General features: G+C 34.8%; 1 protein-coding gene across 1 annotated transcript in view; it reads right to left on the reverse strand.

Moving 5' to 3' along the window:
* Positions 1-10,951: 10,951 nt before the first annotated feature.
* The window catches only part of fat1b (FAT atypical cadherin 1b), a 47,783-nt gene continuing 37,049 nt past the window's right edge, over positions 10,952-21,685 (reverse strand). Inside the window, exons 21-27 of the mRNA XM_051128006.1 lie at positions 20,791-20,942; positions 18,418-18,880; positions 16,952-17,105; positions 16,747-16,857; positions 16,066-16,667; positions 15,326-15,445; positions 10,952-13,709 (exon numbers count right to left, since the gene is read on the reverse strand). Coding sequence (XP_050983963.1) covers positions 13,339-13,709; positions 15,326-15,445; positions 16,066-16,667; positions 16,747-16,857; positions 16,952-17,105; positions 18,418-18,880; positions 20,791-20,942 — 1,973 coding nt within the window. The 3' untranslated portion in view covers positions 10,952-13,338. The remainder of the gene's footprint in view (positions 13,710-15,325; positions 15,446-16,065; positions 16,668-16,746; positions 16,858-16,951; positions 17,106-18,417; positions 18,881-20,790; positions 20,943-21,685) is intronic.

Below are 21,685 nucleotides of genomic sequence, written 5' to 3' on the forward strand. Positions count from 1 at the left end.
TTAGTTACTACAGCCTACAGTTTGCTAACTACCTATTCCTTCCTCAAGTAAATGCATATTACCTAATTTAATTTACAAAACAGCTCCGTCATCTATTCAGGTTGTAGCGGTGTTTGACAGTTGAGAGAGCGACCCAAATAACGTAATGTTTAGCCATAGGAATGGTAATTTTACCAGGGGAACACTGCCAAAAAACACATATTTTACCCCCTTGAAGGTGATTATTAACAGGGACCCCCCTCAAAACATGAATGGGCGACTTTTGGGCTAATTTTGAGTAGCAGCTGGGCGGGTTTTGTTGTGAAAACCTGGCAACACTGACACCCCCAGTGTTTGAGAGCAGATAATACTACTTTTTTTTTTTTGACTTTGATAATTTATTTACTTAGCTTTTTTTATTATTATTCATATTTAGCTGGGTGGTTAATAACACATTTTTATCTGTTTAATATTGCTTTACACTGACTTTTTAAATGTCTTTGCAATAGACTATTATGTTAGCTGAGGGGTTGTGGGCTCAATATAATTGCCTCATTCTTCAATAAGTCTTTTTACAAAACATTTATTACATTGTGACAAAACAGTCTGCACTGTTTTAACTGTTAAGTTCAAACTGATGTTATCAAGGGCACTGTTCAAAACAAACATGAATCTCTTTTGCCTAATGTTGGAATTCTTTTGAAGACGTGGCAGAGAAACAACTATTTTGGACTAACATAAAACTCTTTTATTAAAAACAAGAGAGAAATGAGTTAGAGTAGCAAACATGGCACTCCATAGGTGATATGACCAAAATCTTCTACCACAATACAAGCAATTTTATTTCATGGTAATGATATATCATGATATAGTATTTTTTTAATTAAATAAGGTCTTTATGATATCAAATATATATATTTCTTATTATTAAAGTTACAAAAGCGATTTAGTCAAGCAGTGAGAGATTTTCTCTCTTTTGTTTGATTACATGAATGACAGACAGACTGCTGTCACTTTAGGAGCTGACCGGATCCAACATCCTGTTAAACATGTTGTCTTTCTAAGCTGTTTGCTTTCACTTAAGACCTAACTGACTTTGTTGTCAAGGATGCTTGCGTAGACAGGCATTATGACACATATGAGTGTGTATATTTAAAGGCACAATATGATTAAAATATCCAAAAGCCACTAGAACAGTGTTATACATTTTGCTGATTTGTGTACTTAAATTATCCCAAATGTTCCAAAGAATGTTTAAATCCAGAGAAATAAGCAATTTAAACTAGTGTAATGGGCACCGTGTCATTGCATCGCCTGCCAGTGATAATATGTTTAATATGTTCTGTTTTTAGACAGGTGACGAATGCACAGAGTAGCATTATAACGCAACTTTCAACATGCTCAAATGTTTCTAGCATGATAAAACAACACTGCTTTTTCCTATGCGCATGACTGTTCGGCTGTGACATCATAAAAGCTCCACTACTTTCGAGCCGTGTATCGCGCTCATCCTTCTTTAGCAATCGCTCCAGTGTTTTCATTTCGCTTCCACGACTTTCAGCCCCACCATGCTTCACACTACAGTGATCTTAATAAGTCTTTAATACATTAGCTCATCCGTGAACATGATTTCTGCCCGAGTCCCGACGGATTGCATCAGCTGTGGGGATGAAAACGACAACTCCCATGATTCCACACTCAATCACAGCATCATTAAACTACGCCTTTGGTTCTTTGTTTGTTTTGAATATGCGCCCTCTAGTGGCAAAATCTAACATATTGTGCCTTTAACTGTTCAAAGGCTATAAAGTGGCAAAAATAAATTTGTTCAATACTCCTGCGCTCTATGAGCTCTGTCTTCACGTACGTACCTCTCTGACAAGTGCTCAGAACACAGTCCCTCAGCACATGTATATAGCTAAATGAGTTCTCTTTCACTGCTGATTGCATTTTGGTGCCTCAAAATAATAATAATGATAATTTATTTTTGTGTCAAACAGAAATGACAAACAGTGAATTTTATAGAAACCTTAAAGGGGTCATCGGATGCTAAGTTGACTTTTTCATGTTGTTTGAACATTAATGTGTGTTGGCAGTGTATGTATAAATCTACCCTATAATGATGAAAATCCATGCAGTGGTTTTAAATTAATCTGTAAAAATAATATCCCCTTTTTCAAATCGAGCCGTTCTCAGATGCCTGTCGGTGTGGCGTCACACCGACAGAGGCCGCTCCCACAATAGTTGATTGACATGAGCTCTTACCTTAGACCAGCTGTCACAGTCCAGTAACTTTCCATGTTTGGATGCCGGAGCAGGGATGTAAGTTAGACAAGAATATCTCCGATTGAGTGATTGAGGTGTTGTGTTGCTGGATGTAATAATGAACAAAGTGGTCTCATTTACTCCCGACATCTGAGCCGCTGAAGATGCAGTGGATTACGTTTCCATGTTTGGAATGCGCCTCCCGATCTGCATATATGTCTATGTTAGACAAGAATCATATCTCCAGCTTCATTGCAGAAGTGATTGAGGTGTTTTTAATGAATCTTTGTGATCACCTTTCCTTATAACGTGGTAGTTAGCAAGTTTAACGGCTAAACGCGGCTAAATGCAGCTAGTATAAACAAGACCGTCTTTCCACAGAGAGAAGAGAGGGGCGGGGTGAGCAGAGCTCATTTGCATTTAAAGGAACAATCCCTTAGAATGAGATGATTTTTGCAGAGCTGATTTTGGCAAGGTAAAAAGGGTGTTGTTTTACAAAACCATTGAGAATTTTTAATCAAAGTATATTAGAGACTTTTCATTAAGACCCTAAAGAATCATATCAACCTGTGGAAAATGGCCATCCGATGACCCCTTTAAAGGATAGCTTAGTCTTGTAAGATGTTTTACAAACAAAGACAATGTTGTTTCCATATTAGACTAAGATATCCAGCAAACAGATATAAGTGGTTGAACATACTCTAGAACGTGTTGCAAACCTCAAGAACGGTTGCAATCAACAAATGTTAAAAGATGAGCTCTTTACATCACAGTGCAACAAATAACTAACAATAATCACAAAAAGTTTGAATTAAGTCAGCAAACAGCAAAACAATAATCCCATAACAGTAACTGCATAATTTATTCATGCTTCAATGCATGCTGGGAACTCACAAAGAATAACATTTCAACAATATGAAATTCTTTGTTCAGACAACTGTGTTTGACTAGTTGGGACAAAGTTTGGGGCAATTTTGTTGGTCTGACAAGGGTTTTTATGTCATTTCAAGAAAAAAGCATTTTTTAGTAGTATTTGAGACTCAAAATGCATTTGCATTTTTTACAGTGTACGTTTTCGTGACCACGTAGCAGAGCAACATCATATGAGTGTGTAACCACGATACCAGCTGACAAATTTATACCGGTTAATCATGTCTACCGGGTATATCGCCCAACCCTACTCCTTAGGCGACTCTTACTTTTGTAACTTTTTCCCTCCTCATCTTTTGAGTGACTACAAATTCCTTGAAATTCCAACAATGTGCCATTATGAAACATCAGTACTAATATAGTTCATGTGGCAACGATTGCATTTGACTGAACTTTTGACAGCAAAACTTGAGCAATGCACAGACAGCTTTGTTTTTTTGTTTTTTTTATCCAGGCCTTGAAGAGCAGTTGAGTGCACTTAAACAAGTCAGAGAAAAAAATCATCTTATCTGAAATGGAACAGATTAATGAGTTGGAGTCTAGGAGACAATTTAATGAAGAAGAATCCAATACGATTTTGCATTAGCTCATTCATCAAGAATGCAGAACTTAACATTTATTGACATGTACCCTCACCCTCCTATCAGAACACATTAACACTGGATCTCATTACACTTTACCCATGGCATTGGTTACTCCAGAGGACACATTACTGAGGAGAATATTACATTGGCATTTATTTTTACAGTAAACACTAGTGGAGGGAGAGACTATTATACGTTTTTTTCAGATTTCCCTAGGCTTGGTTATATAAATTTAAAACAAGGCCGCATTTGATCTCTGCAACGTGACACATAAATATGAACAAATAAGTTGTGCAATGGTGTGAAACTGTCAGCGTCAGCTTTCAAACTCAAATTATGACACGTTTGCAAACAAACATTACACTTGTAATATAATAAGAAGTACCTCAGCCATCAAATCATGTCACGCTATTTACTCCACCTTGTTGCGAAGCAGATGGGAGCAGATAGATAAGAACAGACAGCCCGACTTACTGTCAAATTTACAAAGATATGATGATCTGACGACTGTCACATTCATCACATCCTTCTCTTTTGGTTTTACCAGCTCCGACCAAACAATGAAAGGACAAAGCCACGTCCTAAGTAATTAACTTAAAGTGCAGTGTTCATCTCTCTGGCATTTCATTGATAAAGGTTGACGTGTGGTGGATACAAGACCTCTTTGAGTTACTGCTGGTTTCCCTCAAAGATCACAAGTTGAGGCATTCGTTTGGATCGAGTTTAATTATGTTCTGAACTTTGCCGGTCCTCAGATACGAGGAATCCTCGCTCATATTACAGAGAGTGTAAGAAAGGGGATACAGGACCGTAGTCATCAATAAATCATTAAAGTGTACTGCAAGTTAATTCTGTGAGCTTTTGTTGTTTGGGAGTAAGAAGAGACTGGAGTTTTGGTTTTATCGTTCACTGTGTATCCAAGTAATATTAGGTTTCAGTTAAAGACACTTTTTGACTTCCACTCTTCTGTTTGGTAACTTCAAGAGAAAATTGATTTATCACTATACCGTGGTATTGGTTAACTCTACATCATATGATCATGTTGACAAACTCTCAGGGCATTCAAAGTTTGTAAATTACATAGACACTTTATACCTTCCAGTGAAATCCACTAGAAGAGATATCCATGTGAGCGCATATAAATAGAAAATGCCTTATCGGGTTGTGAATGTAGGATAATGTTGACATTTGTGTACATAATTTACCTACCTCAGGCATTAAACCAATTTTCCAGAGCAACAGCGAATCTGTAAAGGAACAGACAGCATATTCAGCTTAATTATGTTTCTGATTTGTTATGACACAGCCGTGAGTGAGTCTCGTCGTGTTTCTGAGGCGCGCTGCTTCAGCTCTTCGTGCGACTTCGAGTCTGCGGTTCTTCGCTGATGATTTGAAAAGTAAACAGGAAGAAATGTCCTGTTCTGTGCTGAGCAATGAACACATGAGCTGCCAAAAAGGTGTTTTGAAGTTTATATGAATTAAAGAGAGGCTTGTAGTGAAGCCTGAGCCTAACATTGTTAGGCCAAGATAAATTGTGGGGAAGAAAGATGGAGGATGGAAAAGACAAAGGGAGTGTGACAGGCATATCGGTTACCGAACAGACGGCTGAAGGAGGGAAGAGAGGAGGTCATAGAGGAAACAAAGAAGAGATAATGAGAGTCACCTGGAAAGATGGATGAGGTCGGGCTTGAGTGAGAAAGAGAGAAAGGTATGAGAAGCATTAAGCAAAGTAGATTGTGAAAAAGCTAACTAATATTGACCACACTTTACATTGTGAATGAAACACTTCCTTAAAATATCTTTCAAATCACACATTGTAATCTTTCATTCATGGCATTATTATTTATTCATTTTTATCCTTTAATTGATCCTTTTTCAAAAGAAAAATCACTGCACTGTAAAAAAAAATTTAAAAATACATTTTTAAAAAATTAATTGAGGTAAAGTAAATAAAACATGGACGTTTGATAAGAAAATACTATTTCAGTCTTTCTACTTTCTAAAGGTCACATTTAACTCTTAAATTTTCATTTTTTTGTGTGTTTTTTTTTTTGTGTTATTAATAAATAAATAAGTGCACTACTATTATTAATTATTACAAATTTTATTTGTACACTACTAGTCAAAAGTTTGGGATCAGTAAGATTCTGCTCACCAAGCTTGCATTTATTTGATCCAAAGTACAGCAAAAACAGTAAAATTGTTAAATATTTTTACTATTTAAAACAACTGTTTTCTATTTTAATATATTTTAAATGTAATTTATTCCTGTGATTTCAAAGCTGAATTTTCAGCATCATTACTCCAGTCTTCAGTGTCACATGATCCTTAAGAAATTATTCTAATATTCTGATTTGCTGCTCAAAAACATTATTATTATTATTATTATTATTATGTTGAAAACAGCTGAGTAGTTTTTTTTTTTCAGGTTTCTCTGATGAATACAAAGTTCAGAAGAACAGCATTTATTTGAAATAGAAATCTTGCTGTCAAAGAAAGCTGAAGCATCCTTGCTAAATAAAAGTATTAATTTCTATATTTTTTTTATTTTTGAATGGTATAGTGTATAATGTTACAAAAGCTTTTCATTTCAGATAAATGCTGATCTTTAGATCTTTCTATCCATCAAAGAATCCTGAAAAAATGTATTCAACTGTTTTAAATATTGGTAATAATAATAATTTTTTCTTGAACAGCAAACCAGCATATTGGGATGATTTCTGAAGACTCATGTGAAACTGAAGACTGGAGTAATGATGCTGAAAATTCAGCTTTGACCACAGGAATAAATTACATTTTAAAATTTATTTAAGTAGAAAGCAGTTATTTAAAATATTAAAAATATTTCACAATATTACTGCTTTTGATGAGCAGAAGAGAATTCTTTAAAAAAAAATATCAAAAATCTTACTGTTCAAAAACTTTTGGCTGGTAGTGTATGTTATCTTAAAATGTAAAAAAGGAAAATTACAATTTAGAAAACCTTTCTCTGAGATCATTTTCACTATAATTGGTCATAAATATGCAACATGCATGATATGAGAAACATGAATGTGCTGGCTGATCACAATTGAGTGTTCAATAGCGTTGTCTAATAAAATACAACCTTTCAGATGTAAAGGTTAGATATATAAGGTTGGAAAGTTATATGAGAACAGACTATTTGCGAAATGCACAAACTTTTTTTATTGACGTGCACTGAAAAATGCCACTGTGTTAACAGCAAAATTTTGGCATTGAAGGGAAAATTGATAAGGAGTGATCATTTCAAGTGACATTTAGGTAGAAGGGTGAGTGTGTGTCGTGTTGGGCTATTTTGTCTTACATTTTGTGGACAATTGCTGTATTGCAGCAACAAGAGATGCCATTCTGTATTTTCTGTAGATGGTAAATAACATCGAGCATGACTGAATAGAAAGCGCACAATAGGTATTCAAGGCTGGAATGCAGCGTGTTGTTTATTTATCCATTTTTTGATTTATTTATTTTATTATTTTTTGGTTTTCCTGGAAATAGCCAGGAGCAACAATGGCTGCCAAGAAGAGGTTATTCTTTGTAGATTTTTTTTTTCTCCCAAAAATGCTTTGAAAGCACTTAAGAGAGCTCTGGCTGCTGTAAGTGCCCATACAGGGTTGAAACGGGGACATCCAACATTTCGATGCTTTCTCACCTTCTGTAGAGGCCAGGTGTGAGGAGACTGCTCATGACAATTAGTCCCACTAAACAGGCTATTACCACCTGGCCTGCTCATTAACATGTTTAATTGAACTTGGTACGTGTGTGTGTGTGTGTGTGTGTGTGTGTGTGTGTGTGTGTGTGCGTGCATGTTCCTGAGAATTATAATGAGTGTAATACTCAATGAAATCTCGGGGTAATGTAGCACTCAAAGGTCAGGTTGTATTACATAACCAAAACCACTTTAATGTTCTAAATGTTAACGTAGATGTAATGATGAAATACTTAATCATTGGAATGGAATTCAAGAGTTCAAAAGTTTGGGATCAGTAAGATTTTGAATGTATTTTAAATACGTTTTTGCTCATCAAGGCTGAAATTATTTCATCAAAAATACATACATATATATATATATATATATATATATATATATATATATTTTATATATATATTGTGAAATATTATTACAATGTAAAACAAAATTCTTTGTGTGATCAAAGCTTAATTTTTCAGCGTCATTACTCCAGTATTCAGTGTCACATGATCCTTCAGAAATCATTTTAATATGCTGATTTATTATCACTGCTGGAAACAATTGTGTTGTTTTATATTTTTTTTGGAACCTGTGATATTTTTTTCATGACTGATGAATAAAAAGTTAAAAAGAAATATGTTCTAACAATATACACTGTTGTTCAAAAGTCATTTCAGAAGGATCATGTGACACTTAAGAGACTGGTGTAACAGCTGATGAAAATTCAGCTTTGCATCACAGGAATAAATTGTGTTTTAAAGTATATTAAAATAAAAAAACATTATTTTATATTGTAATAGCATTTTACAGTGTTATACTGATCCCAGACTTTTGAGTGGTAGCATATATAAGCTATACATATAATAACATTTATATAAAAGAAGTGTCAAAGGTCTGTAACAACTTAATGTTAATGTTTGACAAATATTTTTGGAGGACATTGATTGTATGTAAGTGCTGCTCACAGTATAGTTATATTTAGACTCATTAGACTCAGTTTGAAAATCCCCTTCATGCACCTCTTGTTTAGGAAATTCAGTCATCTGTTACTAGTATGCAACTGATGCAAGTATCTTCTTCTGTGTGCAGTGGTTGCAAAATTAGACCCTCAAGAAAATTGGGTACATTTATATTGCAATTCTTTTTTTAATAAATTGATTAAGAAATCAAGATCTTGAAAACAAAATGATTAATTTGCAATTGTAATTCAACTTGTGTAAGCCTCACTTTGCACTGCACTCAAAAAAACATTTAAAAACAAGAATTACATGAACTTACAAAATTACATGAACTTACAATTTATTTGTTACACAGAATTACACTGTGGGATGGAGTATTATGTGGATTCCATCCATAGATGATATACTGGCATGGTAGTATGTAATTTTGAACATAAAGTCCCATTCGTGGAGACCTTTAGAACATTTGATGTTCATTGTGGAACTGGGTGGGCCACGTGAGTCACATGACTGCATCAGGCAAGGTCAACCTGTCACACCATGTTACACACACACATCCTGTTCCTCGCCTCAGGCCTCTGTCACTACTTGTCAAAGCATTTAAGTGCTGTCACTATCTCATACAGTGATTTGAACTAGAGCAGACCTGTCTTCCCTCCAGTATACTCTGAGCACTGCTGTGGGCGTTATATTATGTCTTCTGCAATAAATAGAGTCATTTGACTATTAGCACTATTCTAAAATAAAAACATTCTATTGGAATATTCTCAAAATTAAATGTTCATTTGTGTCATCGTTATCAAAAGAAACTGTATTAAGTTCTGAAAATCTTGTAATAAAACGGTCTCTTCACAATTGGCTTTAATTAGCAGTGGGCAATCAGTCATGCAGTCAACCTGCTGGTTTGACTTTATTTGATTGTGCTCCCCTCTAGTGTTCAATTGTGTGTATGACATCGAAAGAACTGTCTTGTAACCCTGCTATTCAATCCAAAGAATTTTGTCCCGCAGCATGCTAATTTGGTGACTTTCTGTGTCTTGCATCATTTATTAAAACGTCATAAATGTTTATGCTGTATTATACCAAAAGAATATGCCAAGAGAGACAGAAAGACAGACAGAGGTCTGATTCAGCCACATGTTTATGAGAGGGCGTTTCTGGATATAAGCCAATGTCAGGAATATTAGTTTCAGGGAAGCTGCTACATCGCATTTACCTTAGTCATATTTAGGTTTTAGCCATACCTTAGCTTTTCCACCTCCACCTATGAATTTGCAGTGTTTCCAGATGTTTTATGCACATTTTGAATTTATGCATGCAAACAACTGTATGGAAGCATGAATAGGCCTACTGTCAAATTATGCTGAGAATTTATGTTATGCTAATCTAATTTTCATATTGTTCATTCTGTTAAAAATGTTTTATAAAAATTAGCTGAATAAATAAATAATTATAATTATATATGTTTGAAACATTTGATGAAACTTAAATTCAAAAGGAAAATTATATATATATATATATATATATATATATATATATATAATTTTATATTTTTTTATTTTTTTTTTTTTTTTGCAAAGATTAAGGACAAAATAGGTTTGCAAAATATATATATATATATATATATATATATATATATATGTTTGCAAAAATCTAGCTTTTATTGTTGTGTTACTTTTGACCCACCTGTGTGTTACTTTCATCCCAACCAACGGGGTCCAAATATATGCCAATTATACTTAAGTCTTTCTACATTTTTGCAAAATACTACCTAGTATTAATAGACCACACTTCTGAATTATAGGCCACAGCAAAAATATATCTCTGTCTACAACTTTTTAAATTGTTTTTCTGAAAAATGTTACTTTCGCCGTGCTCTCCCCTACTCACACACTAATAGAGTACACTAGTAGAACACACTAATTTGCACTAATGTCAAGCAGCAAAACGAGCTGTTTTGTTCAGCTAAACATAGCTGGACATTGATGAGACCGGAAGCCACAATCATATAATTTAAAAATTTATTTAGAATTTGATTTAGTAAAGTCAACCATGTGGTTGATTTGATTTATTAGCCATTTAACAATTCTAATTTTTGATATGTAAATTTTGAAAACGTTAACCAAGTTCTAAATGAGTAAAACGGTCCTCATTTTTCCATGAAATTAAAGGGTGACCCTGACAGCAGATGACCTTCCAGTCATTTCCATAACAACCCTATTGAGAGCATCTGCTATTAGCTCTGGATCATCAACCTTTGCAAATGCAAAATTTCACAGCTTCAGAAAAGTTTAAACTCCCCTAATGAGACTGTTAGATTGCATTAGAGGAGCTAAAGTAGCAGGAAGCTGCAGTCCTCAGGTATTTTTTTTTTCAAGCTCACCATATGGATATAGAGGTTCTCTCTGCTTCTCAACCTGATACCTTTGTCGTAATCTTGAAACAACACCCGAAACACTATAAATGCATAAATGAGACAGAACATAATGTCTTAAAAAATATTTTAATTTTTGTACATACAGAACATTAACATTTCAGAGTCACTTCGGCAAGGAGAGAATAATACACATAGCATTTAACAGACAATACATAACTGTCTACTGTTTAAAAAAAAAACCTTGTGTATTGTTTTTTTTTTTTTTTTTTTTACTTTTAAGGTGACACTTAAAAATTCCCATTTTTGGACACTGGTCATTTACAAACCCCAGTAATTAAATACATCAGAAATTAAAACTTAAAATTGAATTTTATTTTCAAAATTGTCTGATTACCCAAAAATGATTCATAGCGTACTTCACAACTGTACAATTCCCACACTGACCATACCATGTCAATGACAACATTTCATGTCAGGATGGAAAAAGAAAATATTTAATACTTAAAGCTGAACTGTGACCTTTTTTTTTAAGTGAAATACTTCAATGTTCTGTAAATAGTGGCTAAACCAATGGCATGAGTTTGGATATAACTATATGCCATTTGACCAATGTATATAAAAATATACAAAAGAAATGCATAGTGCTATTTAAAAAATGTTTAAGATCACATACATGAAATGAAGATAAATCATATTCGAGACCTTAAAACAGTTTTGAAAACACTTTATGTAGTCAATTTGTACTGACTGACACACAACAAACTAAGTAACTTGGTAACTCCATGTCAGCTAGCAGTCATTAGTATTATTAGACTGTAGGGGAGAGTGGGGAAAGATGAGCCATATTTTACTTATGTGGTCCTCAAAATAAGGGAAAATGAGGCAGAAGTACAATGAAAGTATCTGAAGTAATTTTAGGATGTTTCTTATTATTTTAAATGTACCTGAATATATCTATGACAAAGGGTTCTAAAAAGATGTCTTATCAATTTGCCCCAGCTTAGGGGTAAGTTGACCTGAGTCAGGGGGTAAGATGCACCATCTGGGTGAAAACTGACCATCTGACTGAATCTGATTCAAACCCATGTGAAATTTTAAAGATTTACCTCTTTTAAAAACTAACTTAATAATCAAATTTCATTTTTACAAAGTCATATTTCTTTTCTTAAAGCTAACTTAAAATAAAACCAATTAAATTAAATTTTCAATCTTTAATTGTTTGTATTTCTGAAACAATGTGTTGAACACCAAAGTTTTAACCTTCCAAAAAAAAAAACCCAAAAAACAGATGAAACAGAGACTTTGAGTAAAATTAAATACAAACTGAATTAGAATGAAGCAAAAAATATCACTGAAACTAATACATTTTGTAGTCAAAACATTCTTGGCTTGGTACCTTTTCTGCAATGTCGAACCTGCCATTAGGGACTACACATGGATCTTCTGGTTCTCAGAAAGGATTTGGTGCACTTGTACACTATCCCTATCAAATAAACTCCAAAAATATCACATTAAAATACCAGTTTATACTTTAGAGATTTAACATAACTTCAGTGCCTTATGGTGGAGTAAGTTAAAGTGCTGGCTCAACTTACCCCACAGCATTTGGCTCACTTTGCCCCATAGCTGGCACTTTGGAAAAAACTAGCTAGCTAAATGATTTGCATGATTTTATATACATCATAAATAGACCTGGATAATTTTTTGATGTAACATCCATTACATATGCCAAACGTTTACTTTGACAAGCCAAGGGTAAATGGGTGCCTTCCACTCCTCCCATGTGTTTCTCCATTTCACAGTCTGGCAGAAATTATATATGATTCCAAATTACATGGTCACATGACAGTAAAAGTGTACAGTTGCCAAGATACAGGGGGTGGGTCAACTTACCCGCTGGCTCAAGTTACCCCACTCGCCCCTTTGCTTAATATAGATCTGATAACGCTTTATCTCATGGTCCCCAAACACATTCTACTGACTATAAGGACATTTCTGCATGTACGTCAACTTACTCTACTAACCCTAACCTAACTGTCTACTAATACTCTGTTAGTTGACATGTAGTTGCAGCAAAGCTATTTGTAGTTAGTAGTGGACTATTGAAATAAAATGCTACTATGGTTTTATTCTACATGAAGCGTCTCCCCTCATAGGGGCCACCATGATGAGATTACATGACCAAGTACTACTTTACCTCATTAACTCTGTGTTCTGTACGATTTTAATTACAGAATAACTTATGATTGACGGCGAATAGGATATTTGCTTCATCCATACCACTAGGTGTCAGTATAACTCCCAAGACCACTGTCATGTTGGCCAGGACAATTTTTTTTCCAAAAAATAGATTGCAAATCTAGGAGTGTCATATCCCCTATAAAAGATCGATGGTTAATGGTGATTTCAATGGTGTCTGGTAAATCAGTGTCTGGTAGTGTTGCCAACCACAGCTTAATAAAGTTCTTCATGGTCAGTAACTATAGAATTGAATTTCTAACCACTGGCTGCCAAGTCTGATGGAGTTTAGAAGTCTCACACAGAACTTTCTAAGGAATCAGGAACCTCAGCAGGTCCTAAATGTTGGCCCTGAGGCATCCCTAAGGCTGTTTGAATTGGCTGTGGGTAGTGATTGATGTGATGTTGACTTGCTGTTGGGTGGTTGATATGGTGGACCTCTGGCCTGGTATACTGGTCGTACTCTGGAACTGCAGTCATGTCAGTATTAAAAGGGAGAGCTGGAGTTGGTAGGAAGTTCTCAATGTCATCGCCACCAGTAAGGTAGTCAAGAATTTCTGAAGCAGTGTGCATGGAGGAAGGCATCTGCACAAATTCATACTGGAGAAAACCTTGGATCCCAGGAGAGTAGATGTTCTGAAGGCAATCTGAGGTATCCCAATAATAGCCTGTTTGAGTTAGAAAACCAAACAATTGCATAATTAAACAATGACACATTTAATGGCTCCTTGCTGAATTATCACAACATCCACATCCTCACAGCTACAAGCAGCTCCACAACACACATTTCAGTAAAGCTCACATGTATCTTCAGACTGCGACATGCTTTGATAGTTCTGAGGCTCATTAATCTTAGATGTGTGAAAGATCTGAGCGCGCGGGTTTGAAAGAGCTTGTTATAACTCCTCAGAGTTAAAGAAGATTAAACATCAAAGTGCCCCTGAGATCGATGCCAGTGCATCTTGTTACAGAGCCTAGCAAATTCACACAGTTGTTCAGTGTAACCCGGCTTGCCAAACCAATGGAGCATGCAAGAAGGGTCTGATAGATAACAACAAAACATTGTGATTCTCAAGGTACAGTACCAAAGCTCAGGAGAATCATACGTTGACAAGTGAAGGAAAAAGAAAGGGGCATTTTTACATTTTGAGAGTTTTAAATATATATTTTAAAAGCAGAATGAATCTCTTAATTTCCATGCGATTAGTTTGGTCAGTGCTGAAAGTTGAGCAAATAAACAATTAGCTGCATACTGCCATGCAGGAAATGAGAGTATTAGAGTAACGGACAGATGAGAAATGTTTAACACCCAACATGACATGAGATGTAACATTGTATACCTTTTTCTCACCATGTCAATCTATTTTTTGACATTGTGTTTCACTTTGGAGGCTTGTAAAAGTAAAAAATCAAGAAATCAGTCATTAAATCAGATAAAACTTTACAAAAGACCCTATGTATTAAACATGGAGAAACAGCGGAACATATAACAGACAGAACATGTTGATGTATCTTAATGTGATTCTAACTAGGGGTTCTGTAAAGGCACTACAAGAATATTAAACAAAGCACATTCTAGTACGAAAGAAAATAATACCTATAATATCTAATAATTAGATAAAGCCAATATTAGTGGACCTTGTAAAACTGTTTTCACAATTGGATCTTTTTTGGAATATAATGTACATGTAAAAGCTCTCATCTGGTTCACCCAAATGCATGCATTGTGGTACCCTCAAGAATGTTCATCGAAGACTGACAAAGAAGATAAGAAATTGTTGAATAAAATCACGATTTATTTTCTTTGCACACAAAAAGTATGCAGGGTCAGAAAGCTCTCAGATTTCATAAAAAAAATCTTAATTTGTGTTCTGAAGATGAACGAAAGTCTTCTCGGTTTAGAATGACATGAGGGTGAGTAATTAATGACAAAATGTCCATTTTGGGGTGAACTATCCCTTTAGGATCTAGCGAGATGTGCACTATGAGAATTCTAAAGCAAGAGTTCTAAAAGGGTTCTAAAAGCAGAAATCTCAGGCCTTTTTGTTTTTCTTTCTAAAATTCAGTCATTCAGCATAACACTTACACTAGCCCATTTGGATCTGTTCAGAATCTGTGCTCAGATTTAATCCATATAGGAGCTGAATTCATTTCAGAAATAACAAAGATGCACAAAATAACAAAATACATATTTTGGTCAGATTTGTGCATTTGTGTTTAAAAGAAAAAAGTTGTTGACTAAATGATACAGTTTAAAATTTTTAGGATTTTTAGTGCAACTTACTGTTGTCATCCATGACGTCTGATTGGAGAGAGCACATAGACCGCAAACCTCTATTATCATGAGAAAAGGAAGTACTGTCGTCTTCAACTGCTAAACAGGAAGTCAAGTCTAGGACTTTTTCTGAAAGACAAATACAAAGAAGGAACAGTAAACAGCAATTCTGCAAAGGCGATAACTAATGATATTTAAAACGATAATAATCTAATTAAAACAGAATAGCATATTTGCATTTTTGAAAAGTTTTGCACAAAATTATTTGTTTACACACATCCACGAATATGATGTAAATTAAACAAAAACACTGTATTCTTCATGCCAGGCCAGTAGTTGGCGATATCATATTGATATCATCAAACACACATGCACATGACGTCACCATTTTCACAAATTTGCATTTTTGTAGTTTACACCTAGAAGATAAATGTATTGTTTTAAAAACTTGCACTTTTAAACCAAGTTTGTGTAAATGAATGGCCAAAATGCATAGAAGTTTTTTAGTTTTTAGTTGAAAATTGTCATGTAAACAACCCTTAGAATAACCACTGAACAATCGTCTTTTTATGAATTCATTTAAAGAAAAATAGAACTCTATTGCTGTTTAAAATGCAACTAGTTGCATTAAAAAAACAAACAAACAAAAAACTCTAAATAAATAAAGCAGATAATCTACATGCAGCTCACATGTAGAGTTCAAATGTAGGGTTTCAACTCTCAAATGTGAAAGTTCAGATTGCACTAACCATCATACTCCTCATCCCAGTCCATTTGCTGTATGGAATCATTTTCCGAGTGTGAATGGGACGCTTTGCGATGTGGTAGGTTAGGGGCTACACTGCATACAGCCACAGACTTCCTAAGACCAAAGAGCGGATCTGGCATGAAGCTGCTGAACTCAGGCATAGAGCCTTGATAGTTTCGACATTCTCCAGGAATGCTGGGTGTGTAGGAAATAGGCCGCACCGGGACCTGCGGTGGGGTGTCCAGGTGCGATTCTTTTTTTGCTTGGTTGTATACGCTGGACCTCTGAATGTAAGAATCAACATCTTTGTACTTATCAAGCACTTTATCACTGCTGTCAGGTTTGCAGGTTCCTTTCCATACTATTAAGAAAAACAACATCAAAACAAAGATGGCTGTCAAGATGGCCAGCAACGTGACCAGTTCTGCAATCCAAGAGTTCCAAGATGAAGCTATAAGTTGGTTCCTAACATCTGTGTCCATCTCACACAGCCTCCCGCTGAATCCCACCAAACAGGAACAGCTAAAGGATCCGTGTGTGTTGACACAACGGCCTTCATTAAAGCAAGGCCTGTTCACACACTCATCAACATCGATCATGCACCTGAAAAACAGAAATGCTCCATCAGACATACTTAGGGAAATACTATGATATCTTCATAAGGATGGTAAAAACAAAAGACCTTTCTCCTTTGAATCCCGGCTCACACTCACAGATGGGTCCATCAAGACCGTCTATACACTGTCCACCATTCTGGCATGGATTCTCCTTGCAGTATAGACCCATCTCACACCTGCAATCATACAAAGAGTTTTGGGTGTACAGTAATTCTGTCCCACCGACAGATGATGTAATCAAAAATTCACTGTACACTGAAAGTGCAGTACCTTTGACCTGAGTACTGGTCCCTGCATTTACAGTAGTAGTCCAGGTTGTTCTGGATGCAGGTTCCTCCATACAGGCAGGGGTTGGAGTCACAAGGACCAATCATGATCTCACAATGTGTCCCAGAGAATAAAGTGCTGCATTCACAGACATAACCTGTGGGAATATTAGTGACTCAGCAATGCAATAAAAGTTTATAAATATAATATAGGGATTAGATAAACACATATCTACAGTGGGATCTTAAACCTCCAGCAAAATGCTTGTTTTTCTCTGAAATTATACCCATAAAAAATGGTGTACAATTATGTATCTTTTAAGTTTTATGGAATCCCATGTATGATTAATGTTTAAAACAGCTTTTACTAAATATTTTTGTGGAAACCAGATTCAGGATTCTATGATGAACATAAACTTCCAAAGAACAACATTTGTTTACAACAGAAAAGCTTTGTATAAATTTAAAAGTCAGTACTGTCACTTTTGATCAGTTTAATGCATTCTTTCGGAATAAAAGTATTACAAAAAAAAAACACACACATTTGAATACAATGTCATTTTACTTTTTTTTTTTTTTTAAGACTTTTATAAAAAAAAAAGAATAACATTGTAAAAATGGAATATAAAATTAGAGACATAAATTTCTACAAGAAATAAAGTATCCTAAGGCAGAAATGCATGACAATGTTTTAATGCCACGTTAAAAAATAAAAAAAAGGAAGATTACGACATTAAAGTCATAATATTTCGAGAATAAAGCTGAAATATTATGAGAATAAAGTCAAAATATTACGAGAATAAAGTTGAAATTATGAGAATAATGTTGAAATGTTTTGAGAATAAAGTTTAAATTTCAAGAATACATTAGAAATTACAAGAATAAAGTCGAAATTTGAGAAAAAAGTCAAAATGCTTCAAGAATAAAGTAGAAATTTCGAGAATGAAGTCAAAATGTTTAGAAAACAAAGTCGAAATTGCGAGAATTAAGTCGAAATTACGAGAATAATGTTGAAATGGTTTGAGAATAATGTAGAAATTTCGAGAATAAAGTTGACATGTTTAGAGAAACAAGTCGAAATTACGATAATAATGTTGAAATGTTTTACTTGTAATTATGTTGTAATTTTTACTTTATTCTCAAGATATTTCAACTTTATTCTCAAAACACAGACTTTATTCTCGTAATTTTTACTTTATTGTTGTAATTTCTACTGTATTCTCATAATATTTCAACTTCATTCTTGTAATATTTCGACTTTATTCTCAAAATCTTTGATTTTTTTTAATTTTTTTTTATTTCTAGATTAACAGGAGGTAAATCAATGAGGTTTTAAGACTATTGGAGTCTAACAGTAATAATAAAATTCATATGAGTAATACATATGAACAATATCAACGCCATTGATATTAATACAGATATTGTTAGTATGACATTTTCATTAATCTACAGTGTGTGGGTTCAGTCTACCTCCACTCTGCCTCATTAAGCAGCTCCCTCCGTTGAGGCATGGATTACTGGAGCAGTCTGGAGATGGGAAGAAGACACAGCCAGGAGAAACTCCCACCATGTCCTCAATGGCAACCCCTAATGGACCATTTGAGTCCAAGGACAGTCTCTGTCCATTAAACAGCACAGAGTCCATGCAGCCCTGTAGGCTGTCTGACACAGGCAGATTGCGCCTGAGTCTGGAACCGAGATGTTGAGCGCGTCCACCCAGGACCACCTGGTCACCCAGGTCGAGGCAATGGACGGGACCGGGAGCGATGCCTGACGCAGAATGGAGCTGATCCAGAACCAGCCTGGCATAGTTACCCTTCACTTCAAGTTCTGCCATGTGCCATTGTCCATCATTCACCAGGACGCTGTGCACAGAAACTGTAGCAAGACCCCAGCCGCAGTCCAACTGGAACTGCAGTCGGCCTCCCACGATCTGAGGAACACATACAGTCAATATTAAAGATGACATATCATGACTTTTTCCATGTTTAAGTGCTATAATTGGGTCCCCGGTACATCTGCCACTCCAGAAAATGTGAAAAAAGAACAACCCAGTAACTTTGTTGAGCCTTTCTCTGCAAATATGTGAAAAAACAAGCATGTCAGATTTTGCTCCCCACGTGAAGTAGAAAAGGGAGTCCCAGCCTCAGAGGAGACAAGAGAGCAGTGGATTTATTGATTTATTTACTGTATATTACACTGCTGCCACACAGATCTAATATAAACATGCAATTTCCTTCCCAGCTGTTTACCTTCACAGACATAACCGACTGTTTTTGTAACTTCAACATAAACTTGTGTGTATTTGACAGTTTAAACGCAATAAGACATGAAAGAGAACTTGGTTTAATACTCACATGCCGTGTGACAGCAGCTTTCTGTGTGCGTGCTTCAATTGTGTATTTAGAAAACTGTATATATCAGAAGTTTAAACTAATATGTGACCCTGGACCACCTTAAGTCACTTGGGTTTATTTGTAGCAGTAGCCAAAAATGCATTGTATGGGTCAAAATGATAGATTTTTCTTTTAATTCAAAAAACATTAGGATATTAAGTAAAGATCATGTTCCATAAAGATATTTTGTAAAATTCCTACTGTAAATATATCAAAACTTAATTTTTGATTAGTAATATGCATTGTTAAGAACTTTATTAGGACAACTTTAAAGGTGATTTTCTCAATATTTAGATTTTTTGCACCCTCATATTCCAGATATTCAAATAGTTGTATCTCAGCCAAATATTGTCCTATCCTAACAAATCCACACATCATTGGAAAGCTTATTTATTCAGCTTTCATACGATGTAGTAATCTCAGCTTCGAAAAATTGACCCTTAAGACTGGTTTTGTGGTCCAGGGTCACATATGGCTTTAAAAGGCATGATTTCAGCTCAATAGCCATGATAATCAAAACCAAACAGATGTTTTTTTGGCAGAGTATCTGAGTTATGAGCTGTAAAGGCACAGCCCTATTTTGGAAAGGGGGCGGGGAACAGTAGCTCATTTGCATTTAAAGAGCCATGCATGAAAACAGTGTGTTTCTGCTTCCACTCAAAATAGGCATTTTCAAAATGATATAGTAAATGATCTTTGGGGTATTTTGAGATGAAACTTCACCGACACATTCTGGGGACACCTGAGACATCTTGTAAAAAAGGGGAATAATAGATCACTTTTGTTACTTTTTGTTGGTTTCTCCCAGCCTGCCCTAGTAAAAAATAATATATTTAAAATGCATTTATTTTATACTAAATATAGTTCAAGACAATTAACATATTTACTGACATATTTCTCAAAACTGACATAAAAACTTGTAATTAAACTTTATTTGGACAACTACTTACGAAATGTAAGATGTGCACAATGCACATATCTTAACATTAACGCTAAATTATATTTTTAATGTCACTGTTGATGAGGAGATAATATTGGTCTTTAAATGCTAATTATTTAAAGTGTACCTAATAGTTCCACTTTAGCACAATCAGATATACTTAAGCACATCTTTAGTTGGACTTCAGCAGTACTTCTGCACAATTAAAGTGCATTATGTCCAAAATTACTTGTTCCAATTTAGCAGACTTTAAATATACCAGTTTAGTATACTAAAAGTACAATTGCAGGGTATTTTTATTAAGTACATAATATGTAAGTGTATTTGCAGTATACTTAGAATGAAATAAATATATTTTAAATGCATTTTAGTATATGTATTTTTCACTAGGGTGAAAACCTTCATTAAACACCACCTTAGACTGGTTTAAGCTGTTTTTAGACTTCTCTAGGGACATCTGGTTCTATTAGGGTTCACGTATATGGTGTTTTTTTATAATTTTTATACCTCTAAACTGCTGTGGCCTCTTCCTCTGGCAAGCATTACTGTTCCTTCTCCTGAAAGCGTTTTTAACTTGAGCGTGAGCTTCACTTCTCTCCTGCTTTCTGTCAGGCGATATTTAATGTAGCTGCTCTCGCTAAATGTCATTGAAGATCCTCCTTAGAACAGAAAAAGACAAAATACAGTTAGTAGCAAGTTAATTAAAATAAATACAGATGACATTTAAGTTGGGATCCTGGTTGCTTATGTCTGTTTTACTCACCTTTAAAACTGGCTGTAATAATAAATGTCTTACTAATTCATTTTAAGCCATGGAAAATTGTAGAAAATGTCATGCACAGAATATTGTAATAACTAATGTTTCCATAACAATATCATACTGCCCTACAAATGCAAAACACTGTAACTACCGCAACACTGGAACTGAGAAAATGGCTTTTTGCAATGTTTTATTGATTAATTAATTGATTTTTTCTTTTTTTTAACATAGTTGAGCTAACCCGGTAAGGTCTTTGCAGTAGCGAAATAAACATGTTAAACCCAACTGCAATTACTCTTACTAAAGAAGTATAACACGTGGGTGTGGAAGGTAATTATCCGCGTTAAGACATTCTTGTTAAGGACATAATGGAGTATACCCATTTCTCAGCTGAAGAAACTTGTGTCTTTTATCTTGCAGTTGATTTACTGTTAAACACCTCATAGATCCTGCTCAAGAGAAGCTGCCATTCTCCGCATTAATTATAAAAACACCCTTGTGTTAAATTATGCGTGTAAGCGCTGCTCCACCTAATGATTAAATCTGCAAATAGCTGAAAGTGAAGCCTATATTATTGTACCTAATGAATATGTTTACAATACACACACTTTAACACTAAACGCTTGCAAATTGTTTTTAATT

Source organism: Labeo rohita, chromosome 14, assembly GCF_022985175.1.
Source record: "Labeo rohita strain BAU-BD-2019 chromosome 14, IGBB_LRoh.1.0, whole genome shotgun sequence".
Lineage (NCBI taxonomy): Eukaryota > Metazoa > Chordata > Actinopteri > Cypriniformes > Cyprinidae > Labeo > Labeo rohita.